At 36.9% G+C, this 15,728-nt stretch overlaps 1 protein-coding gene across 1 annotated transcript in view; it reads right to left on the bottom strand.

Annotated features, from left to right (window-relative positions):
* Positions 1-15,728, bottom strand: part of LOC139968585 (putative neutral ceramidase C) — a 20,696-nt gene extending 4,968 nt beyond the window's left edge. Inside the window, exons 1-15 of the mRNA XM_071972725.1 lie at positions 15,432-15,728; positions 13,311-13,463; positions 12,477-12,653; positions 11,609-11,745; positions 9,875-9,952; positions 9,171-9,291; positions 7,907-8,029; positions 7,563-7,649; positions 6,991-7,095; positions 6,308-6,389; positions 3,034-3,149; positions 2,496-2,590; positions 1,957-1,996; positions 1,125-1,220; positions 552-647 (exon numbers count right to left, since the gene is read on the bottom strand). Of these exons, the coding sequence (XP_071828826.1) occupies positions 552-647; positions 1,125-1,220; positions 1,957-1,996; positions 2,496-2,590; positions 3,034-3,149; positions 6,308-6,389; positions 6,991-7,095; positions 7,563-7,649; positions 7,907-8,029; positions 9,171-9,291; positions 9,875-9,952; positions 11,609-11,745; positions 12,477-12,653; positions 13,311-13,463; positions 15,432-15,713 (1,788 nt within the window). The 5' untranslated portion in view covers positions 15,714-15,728. The remainder of the gene's footprint in view (positions 1-551; positions 648-1,124; positions 1,221-1,956; positions 1,997-2,495; positions 2,591-3,033; positions 3,150-6,307; positions 6,390-6,990; positions 7,096-7,562; positions 7,650-7,906; positions 8,030-9,170; positions 9,292-9,874; positions 9,953-11,608; positions 11,746-12,476; positions 12,654-13,310; positions 13,464-15,431) is intronic.

Below are 15,728 nucleotides of genomic sequence, written 5' to 3'. Positions count from 1 at the left end.
TACTTACAACCAGTACTGTATACTACCAGTACAAGTGTCATACAGCCATTAGGTGTTGAGCCAGTATTGTATACTACCAGCTGCATACTTACAGCCAGTATTGTATACTGCCAGCAGCATACTAACAGCCAGTATTGTATACTGCCAATACAAGTGTCATACTTACAGCCATTAAGTGTTGAGCCAGTATTGTATACTACCAGCTGCATACTTACCGCCAGTATTGAATACTACCAGCTGCATACTTACCGCCAGTATTGTATACTACCAGCTGCATACTTACAGTCACTATTGTATACTACCAGCTGCATGCTTACAGCCAGTATTGTATACTTCCAGCGGCATACTTACAGCCATTAGGTGTTGAGCCAGTATTGTATACTACCAGCTGCATACTTACAGCCAGTATTGTATACTTTCAGCGGCATACTTACAGCCATTAGGTGTTGAGCCAGTATTGTATACTACCAGCTGCATACTTACAGCCAGTATTGCATACTACCAGCTGCATACTTACAGCCAGTATTGTATACTTCCAGTGGCATACTTACAGCCATTAGGTATTGAGCCAGCATTGTATACTGCTGTTGATAAGCTTCTAAGGTGTGTGGTCCGTACGTTGTAGAGGCAGCTTCATATCTCTGAACCTGGATGATCAATGCAAACCAAATGAGTTTATCCAGTTTGAAACAAAGGGTACTTAGAAACTGATGTAAACACATAAAATCATCTATGTATCTTATTATTAGTAAATATAGTGTCCTTTAACAACATCGACCAAATAAAAATTCAATGTGTGTTCAAATCTGACAGAATTGTACTCATCTTGAAGTTAAACCTATACATGACAATAACCATCCAATTGCAGCATTGTGTGTAGGCTGTAAACAACAAGGGTAATTGAGGGGTACTATGGACAAACCTCACTGACAGTTACCATGACGATGGACTTAAATGTCCCTCACACTCCAGAAAGTTACTTCAAATGCATCATGGTTGTAACTTGTTTAATGATCAATGACATCATGTTTGCCAGTTAGTACCCATCCAACTACCTCCCCCCCCATCCCCACCCCCAGCACCTGAATCCTTCCCAAGGATATTCTTCATATTGAAGGACTTACACCATATTCTTCGATGGTTGAAACGTAGTCAGAATAAGTGTTTGAGAGTCCAGCAATCTGTACTTTAGCGTTTGTCAGACCCTCCTCTATAAGTACCTGACAGATGAAGGACATTAAATATTATTCATAGAAAGTTTCAGTTTTATAATCTTGACATTTTAACAATAGATATTAAGTATACTCATCCATGTCTTAACAGCCTTATACATCTTACGTGCCTGAACTTAGACACAGTTTGTACTTGGTGGCATGGTGGTTTGCTGTGGTAAGATTGTAACAAGTCAACATTTTAAGCTGACAAAATGTATCATTACTAAAGTTTTGTACCTAATCCTGTGAAAAAGTAACCAAAGTAATGCCAAAAATTGCATAAAGAAATTCAACTTTGCAGACATGGCAAGTAACCACCCAGGATGTAGGAGGGGGGTGGGGGGGTCAAGATGTTGGTTAATTATGTGAAAGGAGATGATTTTACAGTCTGTGTCTACTATCTCATGAGTAGTCAGAGCGAGAGGTCAAAGGTCAGTACTATTAGCCTCCATGTCAAGTATGTTAAATTGTTACAAGTGTTTCAAACCTACTTTCCAAGAGGATTTACCCTCCGAGACATGTACTGATATCGAGGAGTGTTAATATTGATTAATAAAATTATCAGTTAGGTACAATACACTGAGGATGACAGTAAATTGATTGTTCAAGTTTGAGAATGAGTGACCATTATTTCACGTTCTCCGTGGCTCACTTGGAGCCTGCATAGGCAATACTAGTGATATTTTAGGAAGGGCCCTGTAAGGCCTCACTGAAGAATAGTTCAAGAGTCGAATCAACGTACATCTCTAACAGTGTTTCTCAATCTTCGGCCTGCCATAGTGCTGTGAAATAAGAAGCCATAAGAGTATATTAGATGGCTTTATAACTGTCGGGAAAATAGGCTTTGACAGTGGTGTACTGCCTTTACAAAATAGCATGAGTGAATTTAAAAAGAATGAATATGCAAATTATCTTTTGACATTGTGCCTAAATGTGGTAATGGCATAGGGTTTCTACTTTGCAGGATTATTCTAGTCAACCAGGTCAGTTCAATCATATTTCGGTAATTCAAGAAAGTGTTTACTTGTTTGTCTTCCAGAGAAACTACTTGAATTTTTGCAAAGAAGACTCTTCCAATCCAGTTAGACAATTCCAAGCAGTATGAGTTTTGCAAACTTTTCATGCTCAATGTGTTTTTTATTTCTAATTTACAGTATCTTTGGTTCCAGATTTATCTTTTTCATGAACAGATATATAATAAAAGATCATACAAAATATTTGAGAATACCAGAAAGATCTACTGAAGTTAAGCTCACAACAGGATCGTGAAATATGGCTTACGTAAACTCTGAAGGTACAGGGATGATGGCAAACTGACCAATCCTGAGGATCTGTGTCTCTACAATAGCTGGAATCCATTCCCAAGGAATCTTCATCTAAACCAGAAAATATAAAACAACAATTTTGAAGGTAAGTACTAGACATTTTGAATTATTTAGAAAAGTTCAGGTTTTAATTTAGAAATTGTGATGTGTTTCTAAAGTTATCTCTGAGTATTTGTAGAATTATGAGTGAGGTATGTCAAGTTTGCTATCACTTCTATTCTACAACTTTGAATACATCAGAATAATATGGCTCTTTGGGTAAAGGAGGGGAAGGGGGGGGGTGGACTGACCTAGATATAACTATGACCAAAGGAGCAGTTGTTTATACAGGGTGCAAACAACAATTGCTAGAATGGAGTCTGAACTAATCTGAATTCACTGGTTCAAATCCCCTTCTGGCCTAAATATGTCTTTGCACGATTCAAACAATTGCTGATATTAAGAAGTTAGAACCATGAAAGGCAAAACAGAAGATTCATCATGATACTACATACCTCCCCAACTGGGAGCAAAACTGGCTTTGGAGCTTGGCAAGCAATCATCTCAGGGGAAGGTTCATGGAGGACGACATCACGAAACTTATCAACGAGAGGCAGAGAATATAACTGAGCTAGATGGAACGAATGAACAAAAAGACATGTTTAGTAAACAAGTAACGATAAATATTTACTAGGCTAACAAAAATAAAATAAAATTAACATCAACAGTATTTTTAAAGGCGGTGGTGATGAAGATCGTCAATATAGGAATATTCTTGAAGTCCTTGGTGGTCACTTCTCACATTCTATGGCCTCAACATTAATGGCTCAAAAAAAGAAGAAAATTATCAATACATGACAAAAAAGTCTCATGATAAATTGGGAATATTAATACCCAATGTAAATATTGTTGTGAAATTTGAATGGTCTGCAAAATAAATTAATTGTATAGTAAGAACATGGGTCTTAATGATCTTGCAGACTCAAATAATGATAGTTCCTCGTAACTAGTCTTACTGGTCTGACCAAATTATTGACTGCCTTGTGGATTAAAGTAATGTCATGGTAAAAAGAAAGCAAGTTTTAATGGTCTTAAAATTAACAGTAAAGACATGATAATTGGTGGCTTAAAAGTCTCACATATGATTGGATGTGAATGGTATAAGCAAAAGTGTTCAAAGACTCACAGACTAATTAACATAGTGGAAACTAGGCAATGGGTCTAATTACCGCTTGTATAGACTCCATTAAAGAGATCAAGTCTGTTTGGATGAGTTGTAGATGACCATAAGCATGAGAAGTCAGATATGAAAGGTTCAAGCACCTGTAAGGCATTAAACAGATGACTTCACAATGAAAGATGTATGAGACAGGTATAAACGGATGAACACACAATGAAACAGCTGTAATGTAATGGATGAAGACACAATGTAACAGGTAACAAAGATATAAGGTATGGATGAACACACAATGTAAGAGGTAACACAGATATAAGGTATGGATGAACACACAATGTAAGAGGTAACACAGCTATAAGGTAATGGATGAACACACAATGTAAGAGGTAACATGGCTGTAAGGTAATGGATGAACACACAATGTAAGAGGTAACATGGCTGTAAGGTAATGGATGAACACACAATGTAAGAGGTAACATGGCTGTAAGGTAATGGATGAACACAGGTAACACAGATATAAGGTAATGGATGAACACACAATGTAAGAGGTAACACAGCTATAAGGTAATGGATGAACACACAATGTAAGAGGTAACATGGCTGTAAGGTAATGGATGAACACACAATGTAAGAGGTAACATGGCTGTAAGGTAATGGATGAACACACAATGTAAGAGGTAACATGGCTGTAAGGTAATGGATGAACACACAATGTAAGAGGTAACATGGCTGTAAGGTAATGGATGAACACACAATGTAAGAGGTAACATGGCTGTAAGGTAATGGATGAACACAGGTAACACAGATATAAGGTAATGGATGAACACAGAATGATAGAGGTAACACAGCTATAAGGTAATGGATGAACACAGAATGATAGAGGTAACACAGTTATGGGGTAATGGATGAACACACAATGTAAGAGGTAACACAGTTATAAGGAATGGATGAACACACAATGTAAGAGGTAACACAGTTATAAGGTAATGGATGAACACACAATGTAAGAGGTTACACAGCTATAAGGTAATGGATGAACACACAATGTAAGAGGTAACACAGTTATAAGGTAATGGATGAACACACAATGTAAGAGGTTACACAGCTATAAGGTAATGGATGAACACACAATGTAAGAGGTTACACAGCTATAAGGTAATGGATGAACACACAATGTAAGAGGTAACACAGTTATAAGGTAATGGATGAACACACAATGTAAGAGGTTACACAGCTATAAGGTATGGATGAAGACACAATGTAACAGGTAACACAGATATAAGGTATGGATGAAGACACAATGTAACAGGTAACACAGATATAAGGTATGGATGAACACACAATGTAAGAGGTAACACAGTTATAAGGTAATGGATGAACACACAATGTAAGAGGTTACACAGCTATAAGGTAATGGATGAACACACAATGTAAGAGGTTACACAGCTATAAGGTAATGGATGAACACACAATGTAAGAGGTTACACAGCTATAAGGTAATGGATGAACACATAATGTAAGAGGTAACACAGTTATAAGGTAATGGATGAACACACAATGTAAGAGGTTACACAGCTATAAGGTAATGGATGAACACACAATGTAAGAGGTTACACAGCTATAAGGTAATGGATGAACACACAATGTAAGAGGTTACACAGCTATAAGGTAATGGATGAACACACAATGTAAGAGGTAACACAGTTATAAGGTAATGGATGAACACACAATGTAAGAGGTAACACAGCTATAAGGTAATGGATGAACACACAATGTAAGAGGTTACACAGCTATAAGGTAATGGATGAACACACAATGTAAGAGGTTACACAGCTATAAGGTAACGGATGAACACACAATGTAAGAGGTAACACAGTTATAAGGTAATGGATGAACACACAATGTAAGAGGTTACATAGCTATAAGGTAATGGATGAACACACAATGTAAGAGGTAACACAGTTATAAGGTAATGGATGAACACACAATGTAAGAGGTTACACAGCTATAAGGTAATGGATGAACACACAATGTAAGAGGTTACACAGCTATAAGGTAATGGATGAACACACAATGTAAGAGGTTACACAGCTCTAAGGTAATGGATGAACACACAATGTAAGAGGTTACACAGCTATAAGGTAATGGATGAACACACAATGTAAGAGGTAACACAGCTATAAGAAAATGGATTAACACACAATACACTGCAGGCTCAACACTGGTACATATGGACAATTTAATAGGCCAAGACTGCTCATATTTTATGCTGCAGTGTGATGCTGGAAGCTATGCTGCAAACAAGGCTGGTTGCTCTGAAGCAATAAATGGACTCTTAAAAACAATGTAATGGATTAGATGCAAGTCTAAACATCTGTTGCCATGTTGACAAAAAAAAAAATCTTTAATAGATCACACTAATTAAACTTTCAGGACAAAAGATTTATTTGAACCTGAAACATTTCACCTCTGATCTGATCGTTACAGTAGCTTAATGAAGTTTTACGTTCAATAAAATAACTTCCCTCTCCTCCCATCCCTCCCTCTCACCTCCCACCCGCCCCCCCCCCCAAAAATGACTTCTAAAGCCTTCAATTCTGAGATTCACTTACTTTGGAAGAAAGGATAAGCACCAGCCCCATCAATGGTACCAGCAGCAAATGAATAACCAAAAGCTGCCGAACAGGTCGTTGCCTGCAAATGAAAGGAAACGAATGAGACCGTCATCTGGAGTATCTAACAGATTCGTACAGCTGCCTGAAAATCTGAGGTTATCATAACGTTGTCCAACTGATGCTTGGTTTTACCAATTCTGTTGTTTCCTCATAAAATCTAAATATTATAACTTGCCAGGGAATGGACAAATCACCTACAATATGTGGTTTAATTAATATCTTATTTTAGTGATACTTGTCATAACCTGGATATGCCTGTAGGGAAAAGAAGAGTGTGTGCGATGGGAACTGAGGAACCAAGTAGACATGCTGTATACCTTCCCAATGGAAAATGCTGTATACCTCCCAATGGAAAATGCTGTATACCTCCCAATGGAAAATGCTGTATACCCCACAATGGAAAATGCTGTATTCCTCCCAATGGAAAATGCTGTATACCTCCCAATGGAAAATGCTGTATACCTCCCAATGGAAAATGCTGTATACCTCCCATTGGAAAATGCTGTATACCTCCCAATGGAAAATGCTGTATACTTCCCAATGGAAAATGCAACTTTAGAAGTTCAAAGTTTCAGTTTTATTGTATCTAATATTTTAAGAGACAGATTTCATCTACTTACCGTTCCACCATCTGACAGATTTACTTCATAATTGGTCATATTTACAAACTGATGGACAAATCCAATCGGCCCTTCAAGACGTTCAGTTGCATCAGCGTACAATTCCTGAAAATTCAAGAGAAAATTAAACCATAACATCTCAAACAGTTTCACTGAACTGAACTCTAATTTAACATCAGAAATATCATAAAATGTCACAACCAATTTCCTATCTTCTTCATCCAAAAATAAACCTTGCTTCACATCTTTCATAGAGATAGAAATATAGTATACAATCCTGGGCAGTTGGGCCTAACTTAAATTCTGCTCATTTACATAATAACTTCATGTTTATTCCATTATAACCAAAGTGATACCCATTTCATAGCTCTTATTCATTTTTTTTTAAATACTTTGTAGTAAACAATCATATTTTGCACCCTGCTTTGACCCAAACACAAAGTAATAATTGAGCTAATCAAAGCTTCAATTGTAAGCAAAACTTCAGTTTCTGGCACAGCTGACAATGGTTCACGTTCAAAACATTCCTGAGAATCAACCATGTTTATTATTGTCCAACATTCACTCCTTACCTTTGCTTTGGTTGCTAGTCTTTCTCCAATGATCTTTGTGCTTTCAAACATGTCCTTACCAGGTCCAGAAGCAACACACAAACTTGTCTGTGATTAAAAGAAACACAAGTAAACTTGAAATGAGCAATACATTTTGGCAAGAATGAGGGGGGAGGGGGAGGGAGGGTTGATAGGAGGGGCAAGGGGATGGGGTGAGGAAGGACATAGAGTGTGTAAAATATTTATAATAGTTCTCAATCAGAGAATAAGAGGAAACAAATGACACATGTTGTCTAGTCTGGATTGTAAGTTGAATATTACAGCATATTAGCATATAAAATTTGATGAGAGTAAAAGTTGCTTACTCTGTTACCACACTGACTGGTTTTTCGCTCACACGGTAATCCTGTATCCTTACATCTAGGGCCGTTCAAGTTGGGTGAAACGTCACCTAAATTTGAGCTGGGAAAGGCAGCAACAAACTCTCCCTAAAGAAAATACAAAGAGTGTTGTATGTATAATATAAATCAGAGCAATTATAGGCATAGGAGCCTAATTTGATTTGGGGGGCTGTAACAACTTGCCCCGAAAGATATAACCAAAATTTTTTCGCACCTCCGTGCGCGTTCAACATATAAATGTGCATATCATATAGGCATGCATCGGTTATTACATTGCATGCCAATAACATACAATCATTTGCCGTGTTATTACCCTTCCATATTAATTATAAATATTGGGGAAGTTGTTACAATAATAATAATAATGAAAATATCAGTTTAACCATTGAAAAACACACTGCAAATTATATTTCTTTCAGTAGGTGCCCGAAAAATTCTCAGCATATTGCCCGAATTTTTGCAGAAAAATTTGGTTGGGGGGCTGCAGCCCCCCAGCCCCCCCCCCCCGCCTACTATGCCTATGATTATAGGTTATTAAGTAGCTTTCATATAGAAACATCAAAGTTGTTATATTGATAAATAAAAACAAAACTATCATTACTATCATCAGTAATGGTATCATATATGTATGTGATGTGTGTAAATTTAATCAACAACTTTATTAATACTACAGGCCCTTTTAAACTCCTATTGTCTCCTTCCCATATGAAAATGCAGCAAAAGATAAGCAATAGGTAAGTGGTTCATTGTCTGGGGCCCCAATGTCCGGGGCCCCCAAAAATCTAGCCTCCAATGTCAGGGGGCCCCTATGTCTGGGCACCCCAATGTCCGGGGCCCCAAATCTCTGGGGACCCAATGTCCGGAGGCCCCAATGTCTGGAGGCTCTCAATGTAGGGAGGCCCCCAATGTCCGGGCAGCAAGGGTTGGTTTCAACGTTTCGAGCCAACGTATCTGACCTATCGGATTCAAGTAAAGATAGCCAAGCAGAACTTGTGGTAGTTACAATGATGGCTTTAGTCAAGTGCAGGTGCAGTATAGGTGAAGGGCCCAGCCTTTACTCTTGAATTGGGCCCCCTGAAACCCTAGCTACAGCACTGTTCATGTGTTTGGGTAACCTTCCTCTTTATTAGCCAATTGAAACCTGACTGCAATTGTAATTCAGATTAACAACCTGACCTAAACATTGAGTATGTCACACTATTAGTTACCATACATTTACATTTATTACCTGACCATGGAAGGTTCCTGGGTTCATGTCCATTTCAGTCATATAGGAGGCATAACCCTTGTTGTCACCACTAATCAAACGATTGGTACTGTTCATAGACACGGGATGTACCGCAAAGAAACTGCGAGGTGAAATTGTGGAATAAATAAATACCATTAATAATTATAGAAAATGAAAAATGTATAACATGGTCATCAAATAATTCTTACAAATTTTGATATGCCTGTGCATGCATAGGAAGACAAGCTGTCAGAAAAACTTGCACCGAATGAAAAGAAAATTATTATTCATTTTTTATTGTGTGCAAGAGAAAATGTAAAGCTTCTGCAGCACATGTGCCATAAAGACATCACAGATCACCCACTATGATCCACTTTCTGGAGCAAGGGAAACATTATCTGGGAAACTTAAGTCATCTTCAAACAACAATACTGAATATCTAGAGTTAGGAACCAGATATGGAGAGGTGGTTTTCACCTAGCAGTGTGGACTATTTTTCTCATTCCTGAACAGGTCACATTATCTTGCTAAAGGAACATAACTTTATTTACTGTTTTTTTTTTCACTGTTACTCTTCTGTAATTGGTCTTTGGGCCACGAAATGAGATGCAATAAACTACTATTACTACTACTACTACTACTACTACTACATCTACTACTACTACTACTACTACTACTACTACTAAAACCGAACCCAATCTTACCTGATAAGACCTCTGTCTTTGTTGTTCTCTCCAACAATTTTTATGAGCGTCATATCCTTGTCGACATCGTACTGGTAACTGTCAAAGAAAAGTTTGGGAAAAGTTTTCACATCACCGACTTAAATGTCCATCTCATGAACTCAGATCACTTTTGTAAGATGCTGGATGCCGCTCTGTGTGAATTGTTTCATCTTGTCAACATTAATTACTTACATGAATTAATGTCAATATAATTGCTTCATCTTTGATTACAAACTTTTAGAAAGAGTGCAGCAGCAAGAGAATAAGCATAGGCATAGGAGACAGGGGGGGGGGGGGGCTGCAGCCCCTCAACCAAAAATGTTTTTGAAAATTCAAGCAATATGCTGGGAATTTTTTGGGCACCTACTGAAAGAAAACAATTTGCAATGTGTTTTTCAATGGTTAAACTGATATTATTATTAGCATTATTATTGTAACGACTACCCCAATAATTGTAACCAATATAGAAGGGTAATAACACTTTTGTAAGATGCTGGATGCCGCTCTGTGTGAATTGTTTCATCTTGTCAACATTAATTACTTACATGAATTAATGTCAATATAATTGCTTCATCTTTGATTACAAACTTTTAGAAAGAGTGCAGCAGCAAGAGAATAAGCATAGGCATAGGAGACGGGGGGGGGGGGGGGGGGGCTGCAGCCCCTCAACCAAAAATGTTTTTGAAAATTCAAGCAATATGCTGGGAATTTTTTGGGCACCTACTGAAAGAAAACAATTTGCAATGTGTTTTTCAATGGTTAAACTGATATTATTATTAGCATTATTATTGTAACGACTACCCCAATAATTGTAACCAATATAGAAGGGTAATAACACAGAAAATTATTGTATCTTATTGACATGCGATGCAATAATCGATGCATGCCTAAATGAGCACACATTTAAATGTTGAAGGCGCGCGGAGTCCGCGAAAAATTTTGGTTATATTTTTCGGGCAAGTCATTACAATTACAGCCCCCCAAATCAAATTGGGCTCCTACGACTATGAGTATAAGTACTGGTAGAATTTCCCCTTGGTACCGGTGTGACCAGGGGTATCATAACCTTATCTTACACTTGTTTCTGTAATAGATTTCCAAATGTCTGAGATGAGTATGGGAACCATTCTATGAGGGTAACTGCAAGTACTGGCAACTAGACTAGAATATGTGTACAAATTTAATAAAAGTACTAATTCTTGTATACATGTCTGTGTAGTCTTGTGAGGTACATCTGATGATATGAAGCTGTGAGGTAAGTATAGTGTTTTGTGAAGTAACTTACTTCCTCAAAACATTTAATGAAATTTGTGACATAAATTATGCAATAAACTAACAAATTAGTTTCTCTAGTGGCTAACAGTTAGCCTCTGAAGAGAATTCTACAATCAGGATCGTAATATTTGGGCCCTATGGGTCTTATATATTCACTTACGCAGGTTTTTACAGTGTAGTTTGTTAACAGTTTTGTATATATTTGACATTATTTGCTCTTCCATTAGATGTTTCACATACCAGTAAGAGAACTTTGTTTTAAGTAACATTATTCATTATAACTAGGTAAAACACTACACATCTGTAAACTACAATTCAATTTATGATAATTACTTTTCAGCGTTAAGCAACTAATCACACATGAGGAGCTATCCATACAAAGGAATGATTGATACTGATTACAAATTATTGAGAAAATGAAAAAGTTTTGAATCTTACTTGGCTCGCTCAGTGGCTGGGTTAGCTTCATATCCGTAAGGACTTCTGTTGATGTTTGCATTCATATCTCCAGATAGTTCCCCGATATTGTAATAGACATTACTGGGGGCTCTATTCTCATGTGCCCTATGAATGCTCTGAAAGTACAAACAACTTTTTAAATTTTTATTTCATGTAAACACATAGAAATGTATTAAGACTGTATGAGTGGAGAGGTAAATAATTATCTCTTTGTATCCTTCCTGGGATGCAAAGAGGGGACAATAAAGGTGAGATGGAGACCTGGAGAAGAGGCAGCAAAAAACATAAGAAGGACAGCATGCAGGCTAGGCTAAATTAGTAATAACGGACTACAAAGTTGTAAGGTTTGAACAGAGGTAGCTTAGAAATGCTGCCATCTGTGAAACCTAAATAAAATTAAAATAAAACAAACAACTGTTGGCAAACTGCTTATCCTCTAAAAAGCCTGTGTAAGAGAATGTGTAAAAGTAAGTGGGCCTTGAACCTCTAAAACATTTATTGTATCATGTCTACAAGTTTGTATGGAACTAGAAATGTTTACTATCAGGCTTAGTTTCTCTTTACTAGAACGAAAGCGTCCAGAAAGTAACTTCATGCCTCTCCATGTCTCCACACAACTACTGCACTCTTAATGTCTAGAGTCAAATACTAACCATTTTAGAACTGTTCCCTTAAAACCCAAATAACCCAAACAGCAAAGCTAGCCTAATGTTCAAGATTTCACTTTTGAAATGCTGGAAAGACATTAACATTTCTGGTAAAAAATATTTAACAATGAGAAACATTAATAAAACAAACTTAAAAGAAAACACACAAATATAAAAGAAACAAAGATGATTGTACATACTCTATAAATGCCATCTACCAGATTATCATATGAATCATGGATAAAGCCAGATGAAGTTATAGTGAAGAGGAAGTATTGAAAGTATCCTGCCACGCCTGAGTGAGTATGGGTGCCACTGATTGCCACATTCTTCTCATGATACATATCACCATAGACTGTCTTCAGTCTCTCCAGCACCTGTGTGGGAAATCAATAACTAGGCTTTTGCCATTGTTTGTCATGGCGTACATGTATGTCATGGGGGGGGGGGAGGGGGGTAGGACACATTCTTCTTGTCGTATATAAAACCATAGGCTCTCCATAGACTCTCCAGCACCTGTGTAAACATCAATGAGAAGTATGGAACCAATCATATCTTTTTGCTGAGCATTTTTATTATAAGTGCGTCCTCATGGAATATATTTTATATGGGGGGAAAGGGGTTGCAGGAGAGGACTTCTTTATCCTTCTACCCATGTGACTATCTATTAATGTATCACACAGTACCCTAAATTTCTAAAAACATAAACAGTTATAAGACACATAGGTAGTACAGGAACAAAATTAGTAACAAAATGGCACAATTTATGGACTCTTTAGTTTTTTTGGAAGACCAAAAAGAAATGCATTTATTACAGGGTTCTCTTTAATAGCCATGTAATCATCTTTTACTAAAGTTTGACTTTTGAAAGCATCCTCAACTGTGCTAGATATTTAACTTTCTGTGTCCAACCTTACAGAAACACTTTCCAGAGTCACATGTCCTGAGATTAATGTGATTAATGTATTCACGCCTCAGACTCACAAAGTAACCTGGTAAATACTGACTTACCATGTCATCATTTCAATACTTACCCCTAATGTCACAGCACTGTCTGACATGCCAAAATCAACCACCACAAAGACCTGACAGTCCGAGTGGTCGTTGATATCGCAGAAGATAAAGGCTCTGCTAAACTGTCTCATATGGATACCTCTAGTTGTCTGGGCTGGATTTCCGTAACCCATCTAATGACAAAGAGAAGAATAATTTATCCAATTAGGGAGTTAAACTGGATCCTAAGTGAACAAAAGTCTTTCAAAGAACTTTTTGGAGTATCTCAGTAAATATTAAGAATTATGATTGCTTCTAATAAAATATGGGATCATAACACACCAGTCACAACTAATGTTGCTACATTTCAAATAATATGATAATATATTGAAAGCTTTCAAATTTTGTCATGTGAATATTACAACCATAAAAACAATTATGCAATGACATTATTAAAATAAAATGGCATTATTAAGTATCTAGCCAACCCCCTCCCATCACCACCCAATATAAATTTATTTGTTGAAGAATAGTGAGGTAGATCTATGTCTTGATTTGATGAACTGCTTTCTTCTTTTTAGTAAATTCAATATGTCTGGTCTTTAAGAACAGAAACTGATACATATAGGCCTCCTTACTTTTGTCATGTAACTTTAATGGGGTATTATGCAACTACTGTACAGTACCTCTTCCCCAACATTCATTCATTCATTCTCCAACATAATTCATGCATCAATTATCCCCTGCCCCTCCTCTCCCAGTCCCCCCCCCCCTAGAGTTTAGATTGTTATCAAAATCCTGAACATTAGAATTTAGCAAGTGGTACGTAGTAGTCACTGGGTAAAGAGTATTGACATTTTATCTGGTATGGATTGATAGTAGTAGGGTGGTTGGTTGTTAAAGTCCAACAAATGTAAACAAATCTTGCCTATACAGTACTTAATTAGGTTAAAGGAGAAAAGATAACCGTTTAGCAGCATGAAATCTGAAAAGATCAAAATATCAGATTGGCTGTTAAAGCTGATAATCAGCAACTTGAATATTTGTTTACAGAGAAAATTAGTTCTACTTTTATACAAACCTTTGGAATTTGAACTTAATGGTTACAGAGAACTGAACTGCTAATTAAACTAACAAGGATTAATATGCATAATACATAATCCACATAAACAGTAGACTATGCCATGTCAATGCACACATGATATATACTAACTTAGACTAAAGTATTATCTGTAGAAAGCAAAACAGAAATGCCTTAATTAATACAGGCTGGAAACTCTTGATAATTAGAACATGAGATGAAGAAAAGAAACACAGAAAGCAAAGATACTTAGAATAGATAAAAGTGGTGTATTTCCAAACCAAAAGTTTATGATATAAAATGTTGGTCCTCCCACCTGTTTATTGAAAACAAAACTAGAGGGAACCATTACTGAACTGAAGATCTTTCAGGCATTATTGTTTTATTGTAAGACTTTGCACGTATTCTAGAATCTCTATTCCAAAGACTGTGGTGAGAAGGATAGTGTAATGTATACTAGTCAAAGGTCAACTGTTTACTGGCCAAAAATGATATTGGTTTCTAAATATTCACCTGTGTTGTTTACATTTTACTGTGTAGGCTACCATTGTTTCTAGACACATGGAAGTAAGGGTGGTTAATGAGGTTAAGGATAGAGGTGTTAGGAGAATTACACAGTCATTGTCAGCAACAACAGTCAAAACACTTTTAGATTTGACAGTTCATTAATTAAAACCTGATCACATTGGTAGGGAACAATTAGACTCATTTCTACAGTAATTGGTGATGCATATAGGCTAAGTGCTTCCCTTTTAAAGTAATACAGTGGACCTTGTTCCATTGCAATCACCATGTCAAGTTTTACAATGTAGCAGAAACATTTGGAATGTGGCATGTTACCCAAATTTCCTTATCCAAATACACGGTAAATATATGACAGGGTATTTACATGATCTCCTTGCTCAGGATTACTAATTTCATGCAAAATTTCCATAAAAACAAATTGCAAAATATATTATTCAATCATCAGTGATAGGAGGACATACGCAATTCAAGCTTCGATGTAACGATACATGTAGGTCTAATGCCAAAGTTGGAAAAACATTAAACTTTTCATGCCTAACAGAAACAGTTTTCCTACCATTTGCACATCCGCTGCGGGTCCGGTTACATCTGCCATTCCGACCCCAACATAGTAGTTTGGTGTCTGGGCTGTCACAGCAACAACCAACAGGCAGCAAAATAAAACCTCTCGGAGCATTTTTGATAGATTATCAAACAGGACGAATAAGAGAACTAAAAACCTGGTCCAGACGTAAAGAGTAGATCCAACAGTTGGCCAAACAATCTTAGCGATGATTATTACAATATTTCCCCGGGCTGACAAATCTGATGCTGTCGTACGGGGGCATGTAACTGCCATCCACACAACTTTATA

The sequence above is a fragment of the Apostichopus japonicus genome, chromosome 6, assembly GCF_037975245.1.
Source record: "Apostichopus japonicus isolate 1M-3 chromosome 6, ASM3797524v1, whole genome shotgun sequence".
NCBI lineage: Eukaryota > Metazoa > Echinodermata > Holothuroidea > Aspidochirotida > Stichopodidae > Apostichopus > Apostichopus japonicus.
Note: the sequence above shows the minus strand (reverse complement) of the source record. Positions and strands in the feature narration are given on the sequence as shown.